Below are 26979 nucleotides of genomic sequence, written 5' to 3'. Positions count from 1 at the left end.
TTCGGTAGTGTCGTGGAGCACCCTTAGACTGTGGAGAGAAGGAGCGGGAAGCCACCTCCGGGAAGAAAGTAAGTATGCTTCTCTTCGCAGATCTGCCCAAGATCGGGGATTTGCCAACCCTCAAGAGGTGCACAACACCTTTAAAGTTCTCTTGGCCTGGACACTGACCAGAAGTCATCAGGCATCATAAAAATGGAAACAGTTTCAAGCATGCATTGTTCCGTACAAATGGTATTTTGTACTTGAAATGAAAATTAGCTTCTCTGCTGCTGATGTATAGTATGTGTTTCTTTTTTAACAGCATGCCAGAAGCATAATTATAATTTGATAACAAGACAGTTTTGTGAAGTTATGATTTTATTGATAAGATCTACTGACCTGGTTTTTTTCGTTAACAGAACAAAATGCGCTGAGTAGTATCCTGATGACAGACAGGTGATTGTAACGTGCGGCGACATGTAAACAGGTGTCTCCAGCCTGAAAATCACAACTTGTTCAGGGGCTGACTCCCAAATATGCAGTGCTCATTACAATACAGAATCAGGCTACAAAACAGATGCATGACCCTGTCTATACTGTGCTAGAGCATCTCCCCAGCCATACACATAACCTTGAGAGGATAGACAGACATCATATATACGTGTCCCACAAGACACACCCTATCTTTTGAGGTGCAGCCGCACAGATTCCAAAGATAGGACATGTCCAACACTTGTCACCAACATGTGGACCATGGACACATTAAAGTCCATGGGTCCAAACCGTATTGCAGATCCATGGTTTGTGGACTGCTAAATACTTATGGTCGTGTGAATGCAGTCTTATTCACTTATTAGGGAATCAGTGTCTGATTGGTGGGGGTCTGACTGCTGAAGCCTTCACCGATCACAAGAATGGTTTGTCCTGAACAACAATATGCACTACGGTTATACATTCATAGGCTCCCATGGTAAATATAGTATACATTAATGTAAAAGTGAAATATTAAAGGCTATGTACACCATTTAGTGGCAATTTTTTTTTATTATTATTGCATTGTACTCATTTTGAGATAAAAATATTTTTTAAGTTGGTCATTATTAAAAATATTGAGCCCTTTTCCCTGCACAGCTTTGAGTTTATCTAGTAGCTGTTTCTGAATTTTCTCTCTGCTCCATCAGGCAGGGAGATAACAGTTAAAGATCTCTGATCTTATAAACACTCATTATAGCTCAATTATTATCTCACTGATAAGAATGTGGCTTAAATAAGTGTTCTATGTGCTGACTAAGCTTGTATCATGTAGGGGTCACAATGAGAATATTACACTTCACAGAATGCATTATATATTCCTTTTTACTGTGAAAACAATAACTCACATGGTTTTTTAAGTCAGCCCGGGATCCTGCAAGCAATAAGAAACGACAGCTCTGGGAATGACCATTTTGGCAGGCCAGATGGAGAGGTGTGTTACCTGCCTTATGGAGAAAACAAGTAAATAAAGCAAATAAAATAAAAGCCAATATTTTCCATAGTAAGCACTGTTAAGTAAGTTTCCATGTTAAACGCTTTTCAAAAAAGGTTTCTTTTTGAAGCAGGGATTCAACCTTTATGGTAAACACATATGGCTATTGACCATAATGATTTCAGTGTCATACTGGGATTTCCTTGGGCCCACACAAAATAAATTATTCTGAGGGACTACCCTCCATGCATACAGATCTTGTACACTTGCACTTTTAATTTTATCATCATCCTAATTATTATTATTTATTATTATGAAATCCCCATTTATTCCATAGCGCTGTACATATGAAAAGGGATGCATGTACATAAGGTAAAACAAGTACAATTAGCATTAAGAACACAAGTTACAAACTTGTACAGAAGCCAGTGAGGTCTTACAATCATCACAGGATGGGGAAAGGTATAGTAGGCGAGGGTAGAACCTGCTTACATGGCAGTCTAAAGTGTAGCACTGTAGGTTGTAGTCTTCTTTGAACACGCAGGTTTTCAGGTGTCTTTTGAAGGTTTCCATAATAGGTGAGAGCCTGATATTTTGGGGTAGACAGTTCCAGACTATAGGTGATGCATTGAAGAAATCTTGGAAGCGATTGTGGGAAGAGCAGAGAAGGAGGTCTTGTGAGGATTGGAGATTATGTGTGGGAAAGTACTGGGAGATCATGTCACAGATGTATGGAAGGGACAGGTTGTGGATGGCCTTGTATGTTATAGTTAGATTTTTGCACTGGATTCTCTAGGCAATGGGGAGCCAGTGAAGGGATTGGCAGAGAGAAGAGACAGAGAAGTAACAGGGGGAGAGGTGGATAATTCGGGCAGCAGAGTTGAGGGTATGGATAATATGGATACAACTAATAGGATAACACTAAAGTCATGTCTTCAAATATTACCAGTTTTGCCAGAAGGACGTCATCATAGTAAACACATACAATGTGTCATCTTAATCCATAAACACAAATACCATAAGGCAAAGGCTATGAAGAATTGACATGACACACAACAGTAAGTAATCCAGTTAAGAATGTTTGATGTTTAACATCATTCTCACCTTGCTTTTGGCAAGAACATTAGCTCCAGCTTTAACAAGTAGCTTGACAGATTGACTGAATCCATGCCAGGCTGCTTCATGCAGGGCAGTATTACCATCCTGTGGAAGACATAACAACAGAAACAGATAAGTTACTGGGACATGTACTTCTATAATTGTCTAATAGTTTTTTTTTGTTAAAAACTTAGTCATGCTTTCATTTTGATGACATTAACCCATAGAGCACTGGTGGACGTGACTTAAGGACCAGCGCCGCACATGTATGGCGGGCTGATCTGGCAGGTGCAGGAGCTGCGCCCGTCCGATCAACGGCACGGACCCGGCAGTCATTGAGGCCCCTGCAGCATACGACGGAATCGATGAAAACACTGATGTCGGTGCATTAACCCCTTGTATGCCGCGTTCAAAGCTGACCGCTGCATGCAGAGGATTTGCGGAGGGTACGGGTGCCCTCCGCATCTCCATCTGGTCCCCAAGCTGCAGTGACGGGGATCCGATGGCAGAGAAGGCAGCCCAATGCCTTCCATAGGCATCAGGGATTGTCTTCTATGGAAGCCTGTGAGATCCAGCCCCATACAAGCTGACAGTCAATGCATTACAATACAGTTTGTGAATTGCAGAGGGGATCAGTCCCCAGAGGTTGAAGTCCCAGAGTGGGACAAAAATAAAAAGTAAAAAAAAAGTTAAAAAATGTTTTTCATAATAAAAAACATAATAAAGTTTCAAGTAAAAATAAAAATATTTAATTTCCCCCAAATAAAACACATAAAATTGTAAAAAAAAATAGAAAAGAGAAACCAGAAAACCAGACTTATTGGGTATTTCTGCGTCCGTAATGACTGGCTCTATAAAAATATCACATGATCCACCCCCTCACCTGAATGCCGTAGATAAAATAAAATAAAAACTGTGCTAAAACAATAATGTTTTTGTTACCTTACATCACAAAAAGTGCAACACCAAGCGATTAAAAAGGCATATGCCCCCCAAAATAGTATCAATCGAACCGTCACCTCATCCCGCCAAAAATGAGACCCTACCTAAGACAATCGCCCAAAAAAACAACAACTATGGCTCTAAGAATATGGAGACACTAAAACATGTGTTTTTTTTTGTTGAAAAAATGGTGTTATTGTGTAAAACTTAAATAAATTAAAAAAGGATACATATTAGGTATCGCCGAGTCCATAAGAACCTGCTGTATAAAAATATCACATGACCTAACCCCTCAGGTGAACACCGTAAAAAAGTTAAAATAAAAACGGTGTCAAAAAAGCCATTTTTTGTCACCTTACATCATCTCATACTGAAAAAAATGAGCCCCTACATAAGACAGTCGCCGCCCCCCCCCCAAAAAAACAAAACAAACAAAACAAAAACAAACTATGGCTTTCAGAATATGGAGACACACGGCCGTAACAACCTGCTCTATAAAAATAGCACAATATCTAACCTGTCAGATGAATATTGTAAATAACAAAAAATAAAAACGGTGCCAAAACAGCTATTTTTTGTTATCTTGCCTCACAAAAAGTGTAATATAGAGCAACCAAAAATCATATGTACCCTAAAATAGTACCAACAAAACTGCCACCTCATCCCGTAGTTTACAAAATGGGGTCACTTTTTTGAAGTTTCTACTCTGGGGGTGCATAAGGGGTCTTCAAATGTGGCATGGCAACTTAAAATTATCTCACTGAAATCTGCCCTCCAAAAACCACATGGTGCTCCTTTCTTTCTGCACCCTGCCGTGTACCCTTACAGCAGTTTACGATCAAAAATGGAGGGTTTATGTAAACTACAGAATCAGGGTAATAAATATTGAGTTTTGGTTGGCCATTAACCCTTGCTTTGTTACCGGAATTTTTTTTATTAAAATGAAAAATCTGCCAAAAAGTGAAATTCTGAAGTTTCATCTACATTTGTTTTTTGTTTTTTTTTGTTTGTAAAATCAGTTTTGAATACCTTGAGGGGTGTAGTTTCTAAAATAGGGGCATTTATGGGTGGTTTCTATTATGTAAGCCCCACAAAGTGATTTCAGACCTGAACTGGTCCTTAAAAAGTGGGTTCTGGACATTTTCTGAAAAATGTCAAGATTTGCTTCTAAACTTCTAAGCCTTCTAAAGTCCCAAAAAAAGAAAATGTCATTTATAAAATGATCCAAACATGAAGTAGACATATGTGAAATGTAAAGTAATAACTATTTTAGGAAGTATCGCTATCTGTTTTAAAAGCAAAGAAATTGAAAGGCAGGGTCCATAAGGGGTTAAAGGCTATGGACACCATTCGGGGTAATTCTTCTATTTTTATATTTTTTTATTATTGCATCTTTTTAGAGTTAATATATTTTTTTTAAGTTAGTCTTTATTTAAAAAGTTATCAACAGTTTCAGTGTATCTGCAGGTGGTTGCTTCTTCTTCTCAATAAAGATGACAGAGATCTGCTCTAACAGCTGGATTGTTAGAGCTTATGTCTAAGGCTACTTTCACACTCGCGTTTTGGCTTTCCGTTTGTGAGATCTGTCATGGGCTCACACAAGCGGTCCAAAACGGATCAGTTTTGCCCTAATGCATTCTGAATGGAAAAGGATTCGCTCAGAATGCATCCGTTTGCCTCCGATCAGTCTCCATTCTGCTCTGGAGCCAGACACCAAAACGCTGCCTGCCTGTCCTCTTGACGAAACTTGAGCGTGTCAGAGAAAATGGATCCGTCCCCATTGACTTAAATTGTGTGCCAGGACTAATCCGTTTTCTCTGACACAATCTGGCACCGTCTTGGCTATGATAATACAAATGGATATGTTCATGACGGATGCATGCAGTTGTATTATTGTAACAGATCCGTTTTTGCAGATCCATGACGGATCCGCCCAAAACGCGAGTGTGAAAGTAGCTTTATTCTGTGTTAGCTCTTTTAAGCCATATTATCAGTTTGACCATAATTTAGCTTAAATGAAGACGCTTGGGAACTAGAGATAAGGACTATAGATCAAGTCATCAGAGCAGTTCCCTGACGGATTGCGGAGAAGCAACAGTCTGCAGATGCTCTTAAAATTAGAGCTGTAGAAGACAAACTGCTGCTAAAATTATTTTTAGCCCAAAATAAGTAGAATGCAATAATCCAAAAATGCCCCCCAAAGTGTCCATAGCTTTCACCATAAAAAAATTTGATGAAAAATATATTACCATAAACAACAGAAAAGGTGTGGACAAATATGTTATAGTACTCATCTTTTGGTGTTGCACTAAGACTATATTGACATGTGCTTCGGAGGCTACATTTTGGGCTTCCATCAAACATTGTGGGGGAGAAAAGTCCTGCATTCAGGACTTTTTTTTCTCCACTGAAAAAAAATGTTCTCCTGAAACAAAACCTAACAGATTTCATTAAAATCAATGGGATCTGTTAGGCTCTGTTCCTGCCAGCTATGTGCCGACACTTCCACTTATACTTCCTATAACACAGCAGAAGAACGGTAATAATAAGCACTTATGTGAAGTCAGCCTTACAGCACAACACTCGTAAAAAACTAGGGCTGTCAGTTGGCGATCCTCCTAGTTTCCATACTTGGTCCGGTAACATATGAACTGTATTAGAGTTTTGCAAAGATGTGAAGCAGTGCAGGGAGACAAGTATCCATTTTTCCAAACCCTCTAATACGGTTCCATAAAATAAGTCATGGCGATTTTGACATGGTGAAGGAGTACAGATAAGTGGCCACATATAGTCAAAGTCAGTACCCTTAAAGGGGTTGTCTCATTTCAGCAAATAGCATTTAATAGCTATAGTAAAAAGCACCAGCCGTTGCATGGTCCCAGCCACCAGAGAGGCCAATGCTTTTTCCTATATTGTGCAAGCACGACCACCACTGATGGATTGCAGGGTGGTTGTAATCATGGAAATGAGCAGTGTATAATGTGATAGAAAAATGAATCCAGCCAGCAAAGGAAGCAATATGGATAATAACAATACATTAGTAAGTGGCTTGTATTAACTTTCTCTACATGATAAATGCTATTAGCTGAAGTGAGACAAATCCTTTAACGGCAGTGTAAAAGTGACAGTCACATTTCTGCCTTAAAGGGGTTGTCAGGGTTCACAGCTGAACCAGACATAAGCTCCCCTTCACTCATCTACCATGTATGAGTGAAGCATCGGAGCATTTCTTGCTCCGATGCTCCCCCTTGCCCTTGGACAAGGGCTGTTTCTTTACTGCCGGTGACGTACCAGGACTTTCTCAACATGCTAGCCTAGCAGCGATCCTGGTGACGTCATGGGCAGACTTTAGAGCTACTCTGGACTGTAAAACAGCCTAGTGCAGCGCTAAAGACCGCTTCATGTATCTTAACAGCATCAGCCACTGGCAGCTAACTTTTTTTTATTTTATTAAACTCGATATTCACAAAAAACAATATTTAATTTTGACTGTTTTTCTTTTTCATTCTGCCAGAACTATGCCATTGAAAATGAAATACCAAATATTGTCGGTTTACTACTGCTGTGAGGGGAAGATGTTATGTGAAGGGTAATCCTCATAATAGTAGGTGTAGAACTGGGCTGATAGTATGTCTGCTCTATTGGTCTCCTTATAGGCTTAGTTAAAGATGCCCAAAGAAGAGCATTGTATTGATTAATGTAATGTGTGATGCTCTAATTGAGTCACTAGAGGGGTCTCTCTCTGGTCACAAGGACGGTCTGACAGAAAAAAATAAACAAGTGCAGAAAGTAGAATACAAGGAGTGACTTCAAAAGTTACATCCAGTAAACCATGTCTTTAACCATCTCCATCTCTATCATCACTCAGTATGTTGTAAAACATGGCAATTTTTTTTTTATTGTGCCACATTTCTTCAGATGCCATAATAATCTCACATATGAAAGCAAGCCACGGTGTATGATTGTATTTTTATGACAGTACCTTATCCTGTCTGTCCAAGGCACAACCTTCTTGTATCAATATTGCAAGAATGTCACTGTGTCCCACCACGGCTGCCCTGTGCAAGGCTGTCTGCTGGCCCTATGACATAAACAGACAAATCAGATGTCTCAGAATACATGACAGAAACAACTGTACAAAATAAAAGGGGTAGTAAAATCAACAAACCAAAGTCTAGTAATTGATGACCTATTCTGAGGATAGGTCATCAAAATCTGTGGGCCGGACAACCTCATTAATCCCTGATTAACAGACTTGTGTTTAAAAAGAACCTGTCCCATTAAACATGGTGTCTAAGCTGTTAGCATCAAGTAATACAGCAGAATGAGTTGAGTAGATGGATACATAGCTTTTTCGGAAAACATTTAGTATAAGATGTGTTTCATTCTTTTATATTCCTGCTCATTCTAGGCTTTGAAGTCAAGGAGGCAGTCCTATCAGTGATTGACAGCCTGTCCTCTATGACTGTCAATCACTGACAATTTAAATGAATGAAATACAAGTTATACTGAATATTTTCCCATGAAACTATATATAACTCTGCTCGGCTTTTCCTGCTCTTTAACATGCTGCTGGCAAATTACACTGGTGACACGTTCCCTTTAAGACAAAAATGGAAGCATGACCAATCTTAAAGGGATTTTGGGTATAGAGCTGAGGACATGGGTTGCTAGATGGCGGCTAGCACATCTGCAATACCCAGTCCCCATAGCTCTGGCGCTCTGGCTTTCTGACGTCGGGGAGAAAGGAGGAGATTCTGAGGATGCGGGGCGGTGCTGGGCTCCTTCACGCTGGACTCAACTCACGTACAGGACATATATCAGGTTAATTTGCATATGGATCAAATTGTTTTTTTTTTACACAATAAAAGCACACAGAGCTATGGGGACTGGATGTTGCAGATGTGCTAGCAGCCATCTAGCAACCCATGTCCTCAGCTCTATACATTAAATCCCGGTGACAGGTTCCCTTTAAAAGAGATCACTGACTTTAACCATAATCAAAAAGATGGATTATCAAGTTTTGATGGTTTTAGGGTAGAATACTGTACCAGGCTATTTCAGGCTAATATGCTATTCTACCCTACTGGAATTGAAAGCTGATAGCTGCCTGACACCAATTAAAAGCACTTCCCAGCATCAAAAATCCCACTGAAATAACTAGGGATCTTTTCTGAAACATTTCTAAACAAAGACAATGCAACAGCATAAAGTACAGAAAAAATGCTAATGGTAACAACAAAAGCATATACATCAGATTTCATTAGCATAATAAGCCAAGAAACATTGGCCCAGATTTACTATTGTGTCTGTGCCAAATATCTGTCTAAAAAGTGGTGCAAATTGGCACATCTATGGTTTCTACGCTTTTTTCTGACATGCTTGACAAGAGGGCAGGACATAGCAGAAAATGACTGATGCTTCATATGAAAAGGCCAGTTCTCAAGGTGAGCCCGAAATTTTGGCATAAAAATCTGTCTTAAAGTAAGCCAACTAACGGTTGGTATAGAGTAAAGTATCTATTCCTGCACCACATTTATTATCCAGCCTGAGCCACTGTGATAAATCTGGCGCAGGTATAGACAGCCTATACTTATGCCATTTTAGGATTAGTAAATTTGGACCATATTGATTTACTTTACTGAACTAGTAAGTAGGCATCTTTTTGGAGAAAGGAACACATGAATGTTGAGCAAAACTTATATTATGTGACAGATTTTCTAATTGCCGGCACCATGGTACTCTTTAAAAGCCTGCTCTTTTCTCAGAGGATTCTATGATAATATCATGATTGAGCTCTGTTTTCTGAATAATAGCACCCTAAAAGTACTGCCTATTTTTGACTCCTACTGCTTAGTTACACCTTAAATCATTTAACTCTGTATGAGTTCTAGTTTATTAAAGGGTTTACATGGAGCTGAAATTCATTCCATCGATAGAAATAGGGTTGCTCATAGAGCACGTGCATAGATTTTTGCACGAGAAATAAAATTCTGAACTAAACTTGCTGCGCGCCTAACTCCACTTGGCCTAAAATGATTTTTGTTTCTAAGTGACATAATCTTGGAACATCTCCATAAAAATAACCGTTTGAAAAAAAAAGAAAGGTTTATGAGGGATTGGTCCTGTCAAACAAATTTGTCAACTTTCTACGAGGTGGTACGTTTTTGACTGAACTTTGGCAAAGCTGTGAATGTTGTGTGTCTACAGATTTCACAACATTTCATACTGTGCCACATAAAAGGTTGAGGGTGATTATTAATGGTACATTCTGGGTTATAATTACCAATGGGGTACCATAGGGTTCAGTATAAGGTCTTATTATGATTAACAGGCTCTGTAAAGTAATCAAAATCAAGGAGGATAATAAAATATTACACAAGGAATTGGGAAACCTGGAGACTTGGGCAGAGAAGTGGCAAACAAGGCTTAATTAAGTTTATGCACTTGGGCTGAGAAAGTATTAAAAGTAAAATCGACACTGAAAGAGTCCAAAGGATACTGGGGAACAGTAAATTTAACTACTGACAATCAGTGCTTGCTGCCAAGGCAAAATGGAAAGCAGCAAAAGAGAAAAAATAGTTTTGTTTCTGTACAAACAACTTTTCAGAGGATAAATTGATTATGCTCAGTTTTTGGCACTTAGGTATTAGAATCTCTGATGCCCTATTCTGTCCAGTAAAATGCTGCACACTGTGACAGAAGACCGGACCCCACTGTACTCAATGCAATTTGTTGGGTACTATTCTTTTGATAGAACCTCCCCTACTGGCAGCACCACTATCCCCTGACCACCCTTCCCTAATGGCAGTAACATTGTCCTCTCACCACCCCTCCCCCACTGGCAGAAGCACTGTTCCCTGACCACCCTCCCTAATGGCAGTAAAATTGCCCTCTGACCAATCTCTCCCACTGGCAGCAGCACTGTCCCCATTAAAATTTACCATTTCTCCTCCGGACTGTCATAAGTTCAGCCTATTATACATAGTTAAAAAGTCTCCAAGATGCAAAAGTCAATTGTCCTCATCTTAGGTTAAAAAAAAAAAAAAGCTCCCCGACTCCAAATCTGGCAATCGGAATAAATCCCTGGATCAACAACCTATCCCCATAAATGCAATAACCATAAGTACTAAGGTGTGACTGCAGGTAAATAACCATAAGAATTAAGGTGTGACTGCGGGTAAATGAATATCACCTATATTTATTTTACTAATGAAAACTAGATACTGACACATATCATTTTCTTCTAATCTGTTTTATGATTGTAGATTTCTATTTTCTACACATGATTATAGAGGCATATGAATCTGTAGTCTGGAGATATTCATTGATTTCTGTAAGAGAGTTTGTTACGCATTCATATTCCAGTGAATACTAAGAAATATATAAAGAAAAGATCATTGATGTCCCCCTCCTCCTCACTATTATGTGATAAGCTGTGGTGCTAGAGCAATAGTCTTCCTGCTGTGTACTGTCTGCTGTAGGACAAAAATACTGTTAAGCCCGAACCCCCAACTTTCGGTGAATCCCAGACCCTTTCGTCAGTCTGAAACTGAAGATGGTGCAGATAAGTTAGGGATTCTCTACAAGAAAGTTCTGCAGACTTTCATTACGGCATTCTAGTATTCTGTTCCGGTAGAGGAGCAGAATTGATGTAGCCGGACGTTGCCAGGGCCCGCTAGATCCCTATTCACTGCAATGGCATCTGTCGCTCTTCCATTGCGAATTTCTTCCGGAAATATACAGCTGAGCTGCTGAAATACAGACTGAACTACAGTTAATAGAATAGATCAGCAGTTCAAATATGTCTGTTCCCAAATTCACATATAGAAAGCAGAATAAAAAAAAAGTTCAATTAGAAACTAATAGAGGACTACGAAAATGTATTTGTCTTACTTATATAGCACCAACATATTCTGCAGTGCTTTACAGACATTATCATCACTGGCTGTCACCAAAGGAGCTCACACTCTAAATTCCCTATCAGTATGTCTCTGGAGTGAAGGAGGAAACCCACACAAAGACAGAGAGAACATGCAGATGTCCTTGGTCAGATTTTAACTTAGGAACCCAGCCCTAACCACTGAGCCACCATATGTTTCAGTATCTGTATTTATTTATCAGGAAAAAATATACGGGTAAGTGATACTTTCTTTTTCAGGGATCAATTACCTTTACACAAGTTCCTGCCTACTGAAGTACTGTTCTTCTTTCCCTTATCCCAGTGATTCCTTCTCTGGGCCACCAGATGTCAGTAAGAACCAAATAATTAGCATTTCCTCAAAATATTTCTGATATTGAAAGTATTTTGGGAGTGGAAGTTTAACCCCTTAAAAACACAAAAATATAATCTGCAGGGTGTAGGTACTGCAGAAAGCCATACATGTACATAATGGTGATTACATGGGAACATAGGCTCTGATCCTGGTCCTTTAACTTCTTAGATGCCGTGGTCTATAGTGAATGCTGCTTCTAGATGGTTAGACGGGGGAAGAGGCTCCCTCTGTCAAACAAATGGTACCCTGCAAGGGCTGCGACAGGTTTCCATGGTAACTGGCGGCTTCTGGAGGAAATTGAAGCAGCTGGGAACAGGACAAGTGAGTTTTTTATTTCTTTTTAATTGGACAAAGGTTCCAGTACCAGACAGTCTCTTTAATAAAATGTATAAAAAATAAATGTTCACAATAAAAAACTAAGAATTTTTTCCATAAAGAATACACATAGATGATATAGCTATAATCGTAACAACCCATACAATAACTAACATATTGTTTAAACACCATGGTGTACAGCAAAAGAAAAAACATAATAAGAATTTTTTTTAAATTCCCCTTGCTATACACACACACAAATAAAAATCAATTTTATATATATATATATATATATATATATATATATATATATATATATATACAGTACAGACCAAAAGTTTGGACACACCTTCTCATTCAAAGAGTTTTCTTTATTTTCATGACTGAAAATTGTAGATTCACACTGAAGGCATCAAAACTATGAATTAACACATGTGGAATTATATACATAACAAACAAGTGTGAAACAACTGAAAATATGTCATATTCTAGGTTCTTCAAAGTAGCCACCTTTTTCTTTGATTACTGCTTTGCACACTCTTGGCATTCTCTTGATGAGCTTCAAGAGGTAGTCCCCTGAAATGGTTTTCACTTCACAGGTGTGCCCTGTCAGGTTTAATAAGTGGGATTTCTTGCCTTATAAATGGGGTTGGGACCATCAGTTGCGTTGAGGAGAAGTCAGGTGGATACACAGCTGATAGTCCTACTGAATAGTTAGAATTTGTATTATGGCAAGAAAAAAGCAGCTAAGTAAAGAAAAACGAGTGGCCATCATTACTTTAAGAAATGAAGGTCAGTCAGTCAGCCGAAAAATTGGGAAAACTTAGAAAGTAAGGGCTATTTGACCATGAAGGAGAGTGATGGGGTGCTGCGCCAGATGACCTGGCCTCCACAGTCACCGGACCTGAACCCAATCGAGATGGTTTGGGGTGAGCTGGACCGCAGAGTGAAGGCAAAAGGGCCAACAAGTGCTAAGCATCTCTGGGAACTCCTTCAAGACTGTTGGAAGACCATTTCAGGGGACTAACTCTTGAAGCTCATCAAGAGAATGCCAAGAGTGTGCAAAGCAGTAATCAAAGAAAAAGGTGGCTACTTTGAAGAACCTAGAATATGACATATTTTCAGTTGTTTCACACTTGTTTGTTATGTATATAATTCCACATGTGTTAATTCATAGTTTTGATGCCTTCATAGTCATGAAAATAAAGAAAAGTCTTTGAATGAGAAGGTGTGTCCAAACTTTTGGTCTGTACTGTATGGGGGACCGATCTGGCTCACCAGGACCAACCAGAGGGGGATCAACCTGATGGGGATCGTCCTGAGCGCATTCTACCTGCCTGTTGCGTTCCACTGCGTCTTAAGGACCTGTAGCATGTGACTGGAAGTTCGTAGGCTCTACCGGATGCGCTCTGCGTTCCAATGCGCTCCATGTATAGGAAGCGCATGAATGAATCAGAACGCCCAGGGCGGAGCGCTGTCTTGCGTTCCACCGTCCGGAAGTGGATGTATCCACAGACCGGAAGGGGTGGAATCAAGCGGGCGCGTCCGTACCAGGTGAGTGTAGGTGGGAAATTTGAACCAGATGAGTGTGGGTATTTATAAGGGGGCACCAGGCGTAGAAACACATGGTCCTTTGAAAGAGAGAGGGGGGCGACCATATCAGCAGGCGGACAACGAACCATGAGTAGTGATTTTCTCCATGTCTAGCCTCCATTAGCCCTCCTGGTTTTCTGGTGACCATGAATCTCTAACCTTTACAGGCTAGGCAACTGTTGTTCTTTGAGGCCATCTAAGAGATTGTTGGATTTTTGGAACTGGTCCTGTGACTGTGAGTTTTATTTGGTTATCGTGGAATTTGGTGGAGGTTGCAGCCTTGATACATCTCCTGTCCTACATTATGCGTACTTTCTCTCCACAGGTGTCTACACGGGAGCCCAGCAAAACAGACTTTTGGCCTCAGTGCACGCCTTGTGTGATCTTCCTGTATACATACACTCACCTAAAGAATTATTAGGAACACCTGTTCTATTTCTCATTAATGCAATTATCTAGTCAACCAATCACATGGCAGTTGCTTCAATGCATTTAGGGGTGTGGTCCTGGTCAAGACAATCTCCTGAACTCCAAACTGAATGTCAGAATGGGAAAGAAAGGTGATTTAGGCAATTTTGAGCGTGGCATGGTTGTTGCTGCCAGATGGGCCGGTCTGAGTATTTCACAATCTGCTCAGTTACTGTGATTTTCACTCACAACCATTTCTAGGGTTTACAAAGAATGGTGTGAAAAGGGAAAAACATCCAGTATGCGGCAGTCCTGTGGGCAAAAATGCCTTGTGGATGCTAGAGGTCAGAGGAGAATGGGCCGACTGATTCAAGCTGATAGAAGAGCAACGTTGACTGAAATAACCACTCGTTACAACCGAGGTATGCAGTAAAGGATTTGTAAAGCCACAACACGCACAACCTTGAGGCGGATGGGCTACAACAGCCGAAGACCCCACCGGGTACCACTCATCTCCACTACAAATAGGAAAAAGAGGCTACAATTTGCACGAGCTCACCAAAATTGGACTGATGAAGACTGGAAAAATGTTGCCTGGTCTGATGAGTCTCGATTTCTGTTGAGACATTCAAATGGTAGAGTCCGAATTTGGCGTAAACAGAATGAGAACATGTATCCATCCTCTGATGGCTACTTCCAGCAGGATAATGCACCATGTCACAAAGCTCGAATCATTTCAAATTGGTTTCTTGAACATGACAATGAGTTCACTGTACTAAAATGGCCCCCACAGTCACCATATCTCAACCCAATAGAGCATTTTTGGGATGTGGTGGAACGGGAGCTTCGTGCCCTGGATGTGCATCCCTCAAATCTCCATCAACTGCAAGATGCTATCCTATCAATATGGGCCAACATTTCTAAAGAAGGATATCAGCACCTTGTTGAATCAATGCCACGTAGAATTAAGGCAGTTCTGAAGGCAAAAGGGGGTCCAACATCGTATTAGTATGGTGTTCCTAATAATTCTTTAGGTGAGTGTATATTTCTCTGTATCTAATAGCCTCTTTCCATGCAGTACCAAGCTGTAGCCCCCTTAACATTCTTTCTATATCTGATAGGATGATGTAATGGTGGATGTTAAAACATTGTGCATCCACAATAAGTGCACTATACATGACACTATAAGGTGGACGTATATCCAAAATTTAGGAATTCTAGCATTCACTGGATATCCACAATAAGTGCATTATATATGTCACCATAACACCACTAGATGGATATTAGGCATCTTTGATATACCTACCCCCTGATGATCCTACAGCGTGGGGGAAACGCGTCGGGGTATGATTTACGTTTTGTGTACGATTATAATGTATTGCGTACGTAGCTGGCTGTATAATTCAGTAGCATAAGGGTTGTATACACAGTCCATTAGTAGGCCCTTTATATCAATAGGGTCATTGTATGTGGTATTGTTGTCGTTGATTTTTATGTCCTTCTTTTTGTATGTGCCCACTTTTTTTTACCCTCCACCCTCTCAGGATCACTGTATCAGGGTTAAGTAAGGGTTAGATTAGCCTAGGTTCGAGGACAGGGAGTCCCCACCATCAGGGGTTGTCCCTGGGCTGAGCAAGATTAGGGTGAGACGATAGGGACTGTTTTCCCTCATCCCCTATATATGTGAGTGTATTCTCAGTAAGTATCGTCCAAAATGAACTTGATCATTTTTAAGGAATATAATTAAAATATATGAATTTTAATGGGTTAAATAATTGCTGGAAGTCGTTAATTTTAAATATTACACTGAACTCATGCAACTGACACCAAATAATTACATCAAGACAAAATTGCTCTGAGTGGTCTGCACCTGGCATAAACCATTCACTGTTCTTGGGATCCAGGGATATTTCACTACAGTGTCATTTTTGGAATCCAACAGAACAGCTTGCTACTCACTGATTTGCAACATATACTATCAGGCATTTCCCTATATATAATGAAAGTGTTGTTATTTTTTAAAGACTATGCCTACGCATATTCAGATCTTGTATGCCTGCTTCAAGACTTCACTAAGGATCTGCCAGCTTGTCTTTGCATACTCACCTAAGCATCACGGCAGGTAGTGCTTGCAGCCACATTTAAAACAGTACCTGTGGTGTGTAAATCCACTGCTGCGTAATGCAGAAAAATCACTTTGTATACAAATGAGCAGTTCAGTGCACCAAGAGCGGGCCTGAGCCCCTCTGAGCAGTGAAGTGCTGTCCCTGATGTGCTGTCCCTGCACTCCTTTCCCCTTTTGATTGCCAGGGCCTTATAATTTTGTGCATATGCCAGTCACCAAATTTTGGTGCATGCACAGTGACCCTCTGGTTCCGCTGCAGTAGAGGATTACAGGGCCAGACAAGAATAGAATTCACTCATCTGGCCCTGTCAATCAATTGGGAAAATAAACTGTGTACACTGCAGAGGGACGGCGCTTTGACGCACTGAGGGACTCTCGCTACACGGATCTGCTCATTTGCATATTACAACAAAGTGCTTTTTCTACACAACGCAGTAACAGACTGACACACCACGGGTAATGTTTTGAATATGTCTGCAAGACTCCCTTTAAGGCTGTGCCTATTCATTTTGCTGTGATGGCACCCACAAACACTAGCCTAGAATCAGTGACTTGAGTTTAAAGGAAGCCTGTCACCAGGAAACCCACTGTTAAACCAGGCACAATGCTGTAGGGATACCTCAGCGGAATGTCGTTTTCGCTTAGTGATATCCCCATACTCTCAATAACGTTGGGTGTCCCGTTCTGGAGATAGAAGTGGGTTCCAGAGATGGGACCTGCACCTATCTGACATTGTTGGCATATCCTAACGATATCCTACCAATGTATGAGATGAGACAACAACCCCTTTAAAGAGAATTTAAATGTATGTGGGTGTAATAATTTTATGAATTACAAGTTATTGGAAAAAAAAAAAAAACCAGGTACTTATGTTCTCTTTTCTTATCTTTATTTTCACTATTGCCAAGGGTACAAATTGGAGAGCAAAGCCCACTGCATCACTGAAATTTCACACGATTACATGACCTTAGCATACGTCTCCAGTCTTACACTATTACATCAACATGTTCTAGCAAGGCATATATAAAGGGGTTGTCTAAACATGGCTACTCCTTTTAAAAAAAACATTTTGAAACTTTCATTGATATCAATGTTTTACTTACATCATCCTGAACGTTCAAGTCACACCCAGCTTTTAGCAGGATCTGTACAACGTTAAGATGTCCTTTATTGGCCGCAAGGTGTAAGGGGGTGCGCCCATGCTTCACAAAAAAAGAAAGAAAATATACTGTGTTAAAAAGATTTCATTTCTAGTTAAAATGCTCAAACATGCACTGGGCTTTTTCCAATATTTCACTGTAAAGCGAACAGATATTGAGGTTTTAAAGCAGGCATCCTCAAACTGCGGCCCTCCAGCTGTTGCAAAACTACAACTCCCAGCATGCCCGAACAGCCTACAGGTATCAGCCTACAGCAGGGAATTGGAGTTGTAGTTTTACAACAGCTGGAGGGCCGCAGTTTGAGGATGCCTGTTTTAAAGGGAACCTGTCATCAGGTTCATGGTGCCCTTTTAACATGGAGTTATGTTTCACTCTGACGCATAGTTTAAAAAATAAGGTGGGAGTGGGAAGAATTGTCCAATGTGCAGCTGCAGTCTGCCCTGCTTGACATGACTGACAGGTGAGCAAGGCAGACAGAAGCCTCCCAGCAGATTATTCTCTCCATTCCCAGCTCATTCCTAAAACTACATTTTTCTAAAATGCCACAGAGTAGTAACATAGCTCTCTGGATTTCATGCTGCTTGTTGTTTTGGCATTATGAACCTAGTGACAGGTTCCTTTCAACTATAGAAAACATTAAAGGGGTACAATAATATTAAATAAAAATGGGGTTAGAGAAAGCAAAAAATGAACAGCGATTATTCATTCACCTTACCAATCCACTGTTTCTCCCACTTCATCATATCAAGCTCAATATGCCGTAAATGGCTTTGCCAGCCACTCAACCAGCTGAGGTTGGGGGGTAGGTCACCTCTGCAGCCAGTGAAGAAGATGTGGAGAGAAGTGGGGACTGAAGCAGCAAAGCAGCAGCTGAACAGCAGTAGGGGATCAGTAAGGTGAGTACAATCCAACTCCCTTTTTATTTGAAACCTTTGCACCAGAATGCCTCTTTAACCAGTAGGCATCATAAGAAATGTCATACTGTTACCGTTTAGGTAACAACTGGAGCTGAGCATTTAGATGATGATTATCACTAATACTCTACTTCTTTATTCAGTGGCTCTATACAGAACAAAGTTAGTCATATTTTCCATCCAGTATAAATGGCTTTAAATGCTATTTACACCTTTGCAGGCAATTTTGTTTATGATTGAATGTTACTCATTTTTGACTAAAAATAATTTTTTCAGTTGGCCTTTATTAAAAACATTGAGCCATTCTGTCACAAAGGGTTAACAGTTTCCCTAGCTGTGTGGCTGGTACTTTCACTTTGTGCTGGTAAACCTTATCTCTAAACTACTGAGAGGTGATAAACACTTATTTAAACCACATTCTTATCAGTAAGGTAAGAACTGAGCTATAATGAGTGTTTATAATGTCAGAGAGCAGAGATAAGGAGTCTGTCTGCTCCTGGTATGTCGGAAAAGACAGAAAATCAAAAGGGTGCTACTAGAGCATGTCAGCTCTGTACAGAAAAAAGGCACCATATTTTTAATAAAGACCAATTTTAAAAAAGATTTTTAGCTCAAAATGAGTACAACGCAATAATAAAAAAAATTGCCCTCAAAGGTGTACATAGCCTTTAATAGTAGCATTCTTATAATATATATCTGTATGCTTCAACCACGGGTTGTCTTTTTATTTTTTAAAGGCAATAATATGCTTATCATTTCTACTAATAATTTGAACATGCTTTATTTTTTTCAAGCCAAACAGAGAATGAATCTCTAATAATGGCCATTAAACCCATTTCCAACACTTTCCAAAAAGCTATGAACTGTACAACACAGCAGAACTGCAAGTAGACTATGTATACTCAGAACATATCTCATCATATTTGCTTATTCCTAAACTTATTCTAGCACAATGAAAATGCTGTTCCATGGCCTGCAAATGGTTAAAAAAAAAAAAAACAATCTTATACTCACCTCGATGATGCCGTTCTGTTGGTGCCAGGTCCTTGCAGTAATCCTCTTCCTGTTCCTGTGCTCAACATGGCAGGAACTGCCAAAGAATTCAGCTGAGTGGCATTCCCAACCATTTCCTGCTGTGTCAAGAACCAGAACAGGGAGTGGAGAGCCGGACCCAGGCATGGCAGTTTGGCAAACTGAAGTGAGTATAAGTTTTGGCTCATGGAAGACAGGAAGAAAAAACTAAAGGGTTAAAAGAGGTTGTTTTATGAAGGCCCTCTCTATAAACCTTAGTGGAAAGCCAATAACAAGGAGTGGCTCTTTGTCCAGGAGACATGGCCCATCAGTTATTTTAATGGACAATAAGGTAAGTATGCATTTCCCCTGAAGATGCTGCTGTGCAGATAAGGACTGGGTGGCCACAGCGTTCTGCATCGGGGATCACATGGTGATCATCTAACTACTCATCCGGCTTCATTTGCAACCCTTGAGTCTTTTTTCATTTTATAAATCAGCCTATTGTGTCAGGACCTGTCGTCCTGCTTTCTGGTGCTAGATAGAAAGCTAGACAAAAATCAGCACTGGGGCTGATTTTAAAAAAAATTAAATGAAAGCTGATCTGTCATTGGTCGCTATCTGCAGCAAAAACATTTTCAGTTTCATAAACTTGGTGATTGGAGGCCAATGGCATTTCAGCAATGGCAACTGAGAACATACACAACGACACGCCAGGGCACTTCTCAGATTCAGGACGTCATGTAATGCTAGTGAAAGGCCATCCTGAGGTTCAGATATGACACTGCTTTTACTTTAGTCACTTAACAGCAAAGCAGAACATAATTGCTCAGTAGGCAGAACTACAGTTTTCACACCACTTTCTAACAAACTAACATAACTTTTGTTAGCTTAAAGATTACAATCACTGATCTAAATGTGACCTTTTAAAGAGTGTCAAATAATTGACATAATCCGGCAAGGTGCATTTCCTGTTCCCAGCACCTGGACTGGATCCAGCCCTAGGTATCAGGTAACACAGTCACAATTAGGATCGTATTGTCTCTAGGCAACAGAGAAAAGGTAGACTGTTAAATGACTCAAGGCCATGAGCAGTTTATAATCTAGATATGTGCTCAGACAGGTTTCTTAGTGAGCGTGCATTTATTATCCAAAATTCTCAGTTTACAAACTGTCTTACAGAAACATGAAAAGCACTAAACCACACAACAACAACACCCTGTTTCATGTGTAGATCTGCGTACAAGATCATGCACAAAAATGGGAGAGTAAAGTCCCCTGAACATGTTGGCACTACATTAATACTGTACAATATACATTTTTTGCAAAGAAAAATTGGGGGTCAGTCAGTACATTCAGTACGCAGGTGCGTGTTGCCATGGCTGAAAGCACAAAGGCAAAGAAATATACAATGCAACAGCACTCTGCAAACCAAATAAAGTACAATAATGCCAAAATAATAGAAAGTATTCTCGTGCAAATGCTACGCTAATAAATTTGAGATGCTTGGCAAATCATTTTGTACACAATTATTTGGGCTCGTCTGCCAAACATCAAGGCGATCTCAGTAAGATGGGAACCTAACACTAAATACCACATTAACTGGTGCCATACTGGCCTCCATTACATTCAGGGAATGCAGGCTCCACATGCATGCTGAGGCCACATTATATTATGCCTCTTATGGTGCCAAATGGCCTCCGTTATATTCAGGGGATGCAGACTCCTCATGCATGCCGAACCCACACTATATAATACCTCTTTGGTGTCGGCATCCATTTTGTTCAAGGAATGCAGGTTCCACTAGCATGCTGAGCCCACTCTGTATTCCACCTTATCTGGGGCCAAATGGCCTCCAATACATACAGGCAGAGTAAGCTACAGCTTTATAGCTATACTAATTAAAATCAGCCTATGGGGCAGACAGGTTAATCAGGAGTGCATGACCAACAGAGTCAGCCACACCTTCAATACAAACTGCAAAGAAAAATTGGGGGTCAGTCAGCACATCCAGTGCGCAGGTGCGCGTTGCCATGGCTGAAAGCACAAAGGCAAAAAATATATACAATGCAACAGAACTCTGCAAACCAAATAAAGTACAATTAATGCCAAAATAATAGAAAGTATTCTGGTGCAAATGCTACGCTAATAAATTTGAGATGCTTGGCAAATCATTTTGTACAAAATTATTTGGGCCCGTCTGCCAAACATCAAGGCGATCTCAGTAAGACGGGAACCTAACACTAAATACAACATTAACTGGTGCCATACTGGCCTCCATTACATTCAGGGAATGCAGATTCCACATGCATGCCCAGCCCATTATATTATGCCTCTTATGGTGCCAAATGGCCTCAGTTATATTCAGAGGATGCAGTTAATGTGGTATTTAGTGTTAGGTTCCTGTCTTACTGAGATCGCCTTAACAATTGGCAGACGGGCCCAAATAATTTTGTACAAAATGATTTGCCAAACATCTTAAATTTATTAGCGTAGCATTTGCACCAGAATACTTTATTATTTTGGCATTATTGTACTTTATTTGGTTTGCAGAGTGCTGTGGCATTGTATCTATTTTTTTGCCAATATACATTTTTTATATATAGTTTTTCTGGGTTTGGTTCATTGTAAGCTCATGCACGATAACTTGTATGAAAACATCTGATTCACACAGAACCTTGCTTTTTTATGTTACTATCACCGCCTAAAACTACCTAAGGAATCGGGCATCATCAGGTCCTGGCTGTCAGTTGCCTTTAATTCCATGCCCTAACTTAAAAGTCCATCAGTTCACCATCACCCCACAATTACCAGGGTACTAGTACTTAGTTGAAATGTAAGTGTCACTTACAGACCTACCATAAGCAACAGACATGTGTAATATGTCATTATAGGAAGGGGATGCCCACTTTCTGGTTACCGTTGACCAATGTGAAAGATAGATGACTCTATCGTGCTTACTAATTATAGTAAGCTATACCCCCTTATTTGCAAAGTCTCTTGCACAGAGGTCTTGTCCATAAAATGGACGCTGATGGAGGGTCATGTGAACAAGCAAATCACCTCCATGTGATGTCTCCTTCATTCAAATACACTGCAACTGCCATCTCTACATATGCATTTGGGAGTGCATTTGAACCCGGACATACCCATGTTTTCACCCAGGAAGCCCCTCTGATGTTAGCATGGGAGCATTTCATGCTCCAATGCACTCCCTTGCCCTGCGCTGGATCACAAGGGCAAGGGCTTTTTTCTTTACAATAATACTTCCGCCCAGCAGTGTATTCGGTGACGTCACCGGCTCTGATGGGCCGGCTTTGGCACTGCCCTAACTGTTTTACAGGCTAGGGCAGCGCTAAAACCCGCCTATCAGTGCCGGTGACATCACTGGGCTCACTGCTGGGCGGAAGCCTCCGCCTGGCAGCCCTAAGGAGATGCCGGTTCATCACCGGAACTCCTGAAAATGCCTTTTCCCTGCGCGATTCAGCGCAGGGCAAAGGAAAGCATCGGAGCATGAAATGCTTAGATGATCTTGTCAGGTGGGCTGCCTGGGGGAAATTCTGGGTATGTCCGGGTTCAGCTCTGAACCCGGACAACCTCTTTAAGTCCGACACTTGTGGGGAAGAATAGCACTTCCAGAAAAAAAGGTAGAATATGGGTGCCAACCAGCTGGGGTTTGGTCCAGCTCACCCCAGAGTAAGTTATTTTCAAAGGCAAAGAAAGATCCAGCAGCATATATGCACCTCAGTTTGTTTGCATATGCTTGAGAAAGGCTACTTGCCAAAATGTTGCATCTGGTAATGGATCCATAATTAAACTACAAGTGGATCTAAGCTGGATCTTTCTTTGCCTTTGGATGCAATTTAAGTCCATCTGGGTGTGTCCCTGCACAAATCTGACACTATTCAGTCACTGCTGCCAGTGTCAGGCTGCGCAGGGCAAGATTAGATGTTCTAGTATTGTCAGCAAGAGCACAGTACTCACTTGCATACCATACATGGCAGGTTTTACTGCAGAATTTGTGCGGACAGCCATGCTGAAATTCTGACGAAAGACCTGCCCGTGGGTACGTCCTTTCTACCTCCCATACATCTCAATGAGAGGCAGTGCTGAGGATCAGCTAGCAGTGGCATATAGCCGCACTGAGAGGGCACATGTCCATGCCAACACTCCGGGAAGATATAAGTGCAGGAAATTAACATGTGGGGTCACAGTGGGTAGAAATACATGGTGGGAAAACCAATAATAAAATACTGAGAGAGGTTTGTTATAAGCCACCTAATATAGGGGTACAATCTCGAGTGTATCAGTGTTTTTTTTAGGTCATTGTGTCTGTTTACCTGCAGGAAATAGGGGAAAGTGTACTCCAGCTGAAAGTTTGTGTTAGACAGCTAGCGCAGCATTCTTTACATTAAGCCAGGAGTCTCACGAACACAGCGGTACCAGGTAAATACCGTAACCCTATGGTCAAGCGAGGTAAAGGGTACAGGCAACCCCTCATTTTAGGGCATAGCAGCAGCGCCAGTGTTATTATTGCTTACTAAGGGAAATATATGAGGTGGCAAAACATAATGAGGTTGTTATTATGCAGAACTACCTAGATATAGAATAGGAAACTGAAAGCTGTTGATCTCATAAAGGAAATAGGCTCTTGGAAATGAATACAGACAATTTGCCTTTCGCAACTGGTTTAGGGCCCAACTAGAGGGACAGCCATACTGGACTTAGTATTAACCAATAGACCCGTCAGAACAACAGATGTGCAGATTGGGGGACACCTGTGAAATAGTGACCATAATATAATAAATTTACAATTATAATTCAAAAAGGAGTTTTTTTTAAGGGACTGTCTAAGCAATATTTGATCAGCTTAGACAGTCGATTAACTGGGACAACGTGCTAAAAAATAAAAATACAGCCACAAAATGGGATTATTTAAAAACATCCTAAACTCGCATTGTGACAGATACATACTTTATGGGAATAAAAGCATTATAAACAGATTTTTTTTTGCATAAATTAAAGTGCAAAGGGGGCAATAAACCACAAAAAGAAAACATTTAAATTACCGCAACAGGTGTGTAGCTAAAGAGCACTAGAAAGCTACAAAGAGAAAAATAGAATATGTAAAAGACAGATAAAGGCAGCAAAGCTGGAGAGAAAGATTAAATGCTAATGAAATGTTCTTCAATTATACAAATGGTAAACAGTTTAAACCTGAAAGCATTGGCCCTTGAAGGAGTGATGAGGGAGGAGTTAGAGAGAGCGATGAAGAAAAAGCTAATTTATTAAATATATTTTTTTTCTGCCCTGTATTGACTAAAATGAAATGTCAGATGAAATGCAGAGTGTCAAAGAAAACTCCCAATTAAATGTGGCCTGTCTGACCCAAGAAGAAGCACAGTAGCATTTTAAATAGATTAAAATAGACAAATCACCATGTCCAGATGGCATAGACCCCCGGATTCTAAGAGAATTAAGTAAATTAGTAAACAGACCCTTATTTCTGATATTTAAGGACAAATTTGGTGCTAATATTTAAAATAGAATCAAAACAGAACCTGGAAACTATAGGCCGGTAAGTCTAACATCTGTTCTGAGTAAGCTGTCTGAAGGTTTTTTAAGAGATGCTATTCTGGAGTATTTCAATGAAAATAATCATATACTGCCATTTCAGCATGGGTTTATGAGGGATCAAATTAATCTAATCAGTTTCTATGAGGAGAGTTCTAGACTGGGCCGGGGTGAGTCGTTGCAGGTCATATGTCTTGACTTCTCCAAAGTATTTGACAAAAAAGGTTAGTACATAAAATGACAATGCTTGGACTGGAGGAAAATATGGGTATGTGGGTAAGTAACTGGCTCAGTGAAAACAGAGGGTGGTTATTATTGGTTCATACTCAGACTAGGTCACTGTCACTATTGGAGTACCTCAGGGGTCAGTATTGGACCCTATTCTCTTCAATATATTTATTAAAGATTTTGTAGAAGGCTTGCACAGTAAAATATTAATTTTTGCAGATGATACTAAACTGTGTAAAGTAATTTAGTTTAGAAAAAAGATGACTGAGGGGAGATCTAATAACCGCTTATGAATATATTAAGAGTTAGTACAGAGATCTCTTCAATGATCTACAGGTGAAACTCCAAAAATTAGAATATCGTGCAAAGTTCATTTATTTCAGTAATGCAACTTATAAGGTAAAACTAATATATGAGATAGACTCATTACATGCAAAGCGAGATATTTCAAGCCTTTATTTGTTATAATTTGGATGATTATGGCTTACAGCTTATGAAACCCCAAAGTCACAATTTTGAGGTCCCCTTTGCTCAGCTGATATGGATTAAAAAGCTGACTAGAGTGTGACACTTTGAGCCTAGAATATTGAACCTTTTCACTAAATTCTAATTTTAAGCTGCATTAATGCGATTCCTTTTAATTTGCATTATTGAAATAAATGGACTTTTGCACAATATTCTAATTTTTTGAGTTTCACCTGTAAGTCCAAAGGATACATGTTTCTTACAAAATACATATAAGAGGTTTCTTTACGGTAAGAGCAGTGAGACTATGGAACTTTCTGCCTGAGGAGGTGGTGATGGTGAGCTCACTAAAAGAGTTCAAGAGGGGTCTGAATGTATTTCTGGAGTGTGATAACACTATAAGTTACAGTTGCTAGATTTCTGGAGAAAGGTCATTAATTGAGAGAGTTATTCTGATACCCTGATTGGAGCCAGAAAGGATTTTTTTTCCCCTAAAATGAGGAAATCATGAGTTTGTTTTTTTTTACCTTACTCTGGATCAACCTTGCAGGAAAACAGGCTGAACTAGATGGACATACCGTATTTTTCGCCCCATAAGACGCACCCCCCCCCCCAAAAGTTGGGCGAATACTAATGAAGCGCTTCTCTGTACTCACCGCTTCCTGGTCCTCGGCTATCAGCTGTGTAGGGCTGCGCACAGCATGAGTGCGCACTGTGACCTCACACTGTGCGCGCCTGTTCACAGCACAGCCGCGGCAGGAAGAAGACACAGCGCACTGGAGGTAAGGAGCGGCGGTGTCCAGGAGCAGGAGAGGTAAGTGTTTTTTTTTTTTATTTGCGCTGATGACTGGGGGCTGACATGAGGCTGATGGCTGATATAAAGCTGGGGGCTACATGAGGCGGATGGCTGACATAAAGCTGGGGGCTACATGAGGCTGATGGCTGACATAAAGCTGGGGGCTACATGTGGCTAATGGCTGACATAAAGCTGGGGGCTACATGAGGCTGATAGCTGACATAAAGCTGGGGGCTACATGAGGCTGATTGCTGACATAAAGCTGGGGGCTACATGAGGCTGATGGCTGACATAAAGCTGGGGACTGATGGCTAACATAAAGCTGGGGGGCTACATGAGGCTGATGGCTGCCATAAAGCTGGAGGCTGATGGCTGAAATAAAGCTGGGGACTGATGGCTAACATAAAGCTGGGGGGCTACATGAGGCTGATGGCTGCCATAAAGCTGGGGGCTACATGAGTTTTTGTATTGTTTATTAGCTTCAAAATGCAAAATTAAGCAACTTTTGTAAATTGCATTAATTTAAATTTCTTACCATTTTTCTTGTGTGTAGTGTCTCTCTGACCCCTCCATACACACCTTCTCTCAGAATTAGAGATAGCATCAGGGAGGGGGAGGAAGTTGTACATG

At 40.4% G+C, this 26979-nt stretch overlaps 1 protein-coding gene across 5 annotated transcripts in view; it reads right to left on the bottom strand.

Moving 5' to 3' along the window:
• ANKRD6 (ankyrin repeat domain 6) overlaps window positions 1-26979 on the bottom strand; it is a 175318-nt gene that overhangs the window by 30877 nt on the left and 117462 nt on the right. For all 5 annotated transcript variants that reach the window (XR_005778310.1, XM_040428759.1, XM_040428760.1 and 2 more), the window contains exons 3-7: window positions 17305-17403; window positions 7467-7565; window positions 2549-2647; window positions 1359-1457; window positions 379-477 (exon numbers count right to left, since the gene is read on the bottom strand). Coding sequence is in view for 4 of the 5 variants with exons in the window: in XM_040428759.1 (XP_040284693.1) it covers window positions 379-477; window positions 1359-1457; window positions 2549-2647; window positions 7467-7565; window positions 17305-17403 (495 nt within the window). In the remaining variant the exon portion in view is untranslated. The remainder of the gene's footprint in view (window positions 1-378; window positions 478-1358; window positions 1458-2548; window positions 2648-7466; window positions 7566-17304; window positions 17404-26979) is intronic.

This window comes from Bufo bufo, chromosome 4 (genome assembly GCF_905171765.1).
Source record: "Bufo bufo chromosome 4, aBufBuf1.1, whole genome shotgun sequence".
NCBI lineage: Eukaryota > Metazoa > Chordata > Amphibia > Anura > Bufonidae > Bufo > Bufo bufo.
Note: the sequence above shows the minus strand (reverse complement) of the source record. Positions and strands in the feature narration are given on the sequence as shown.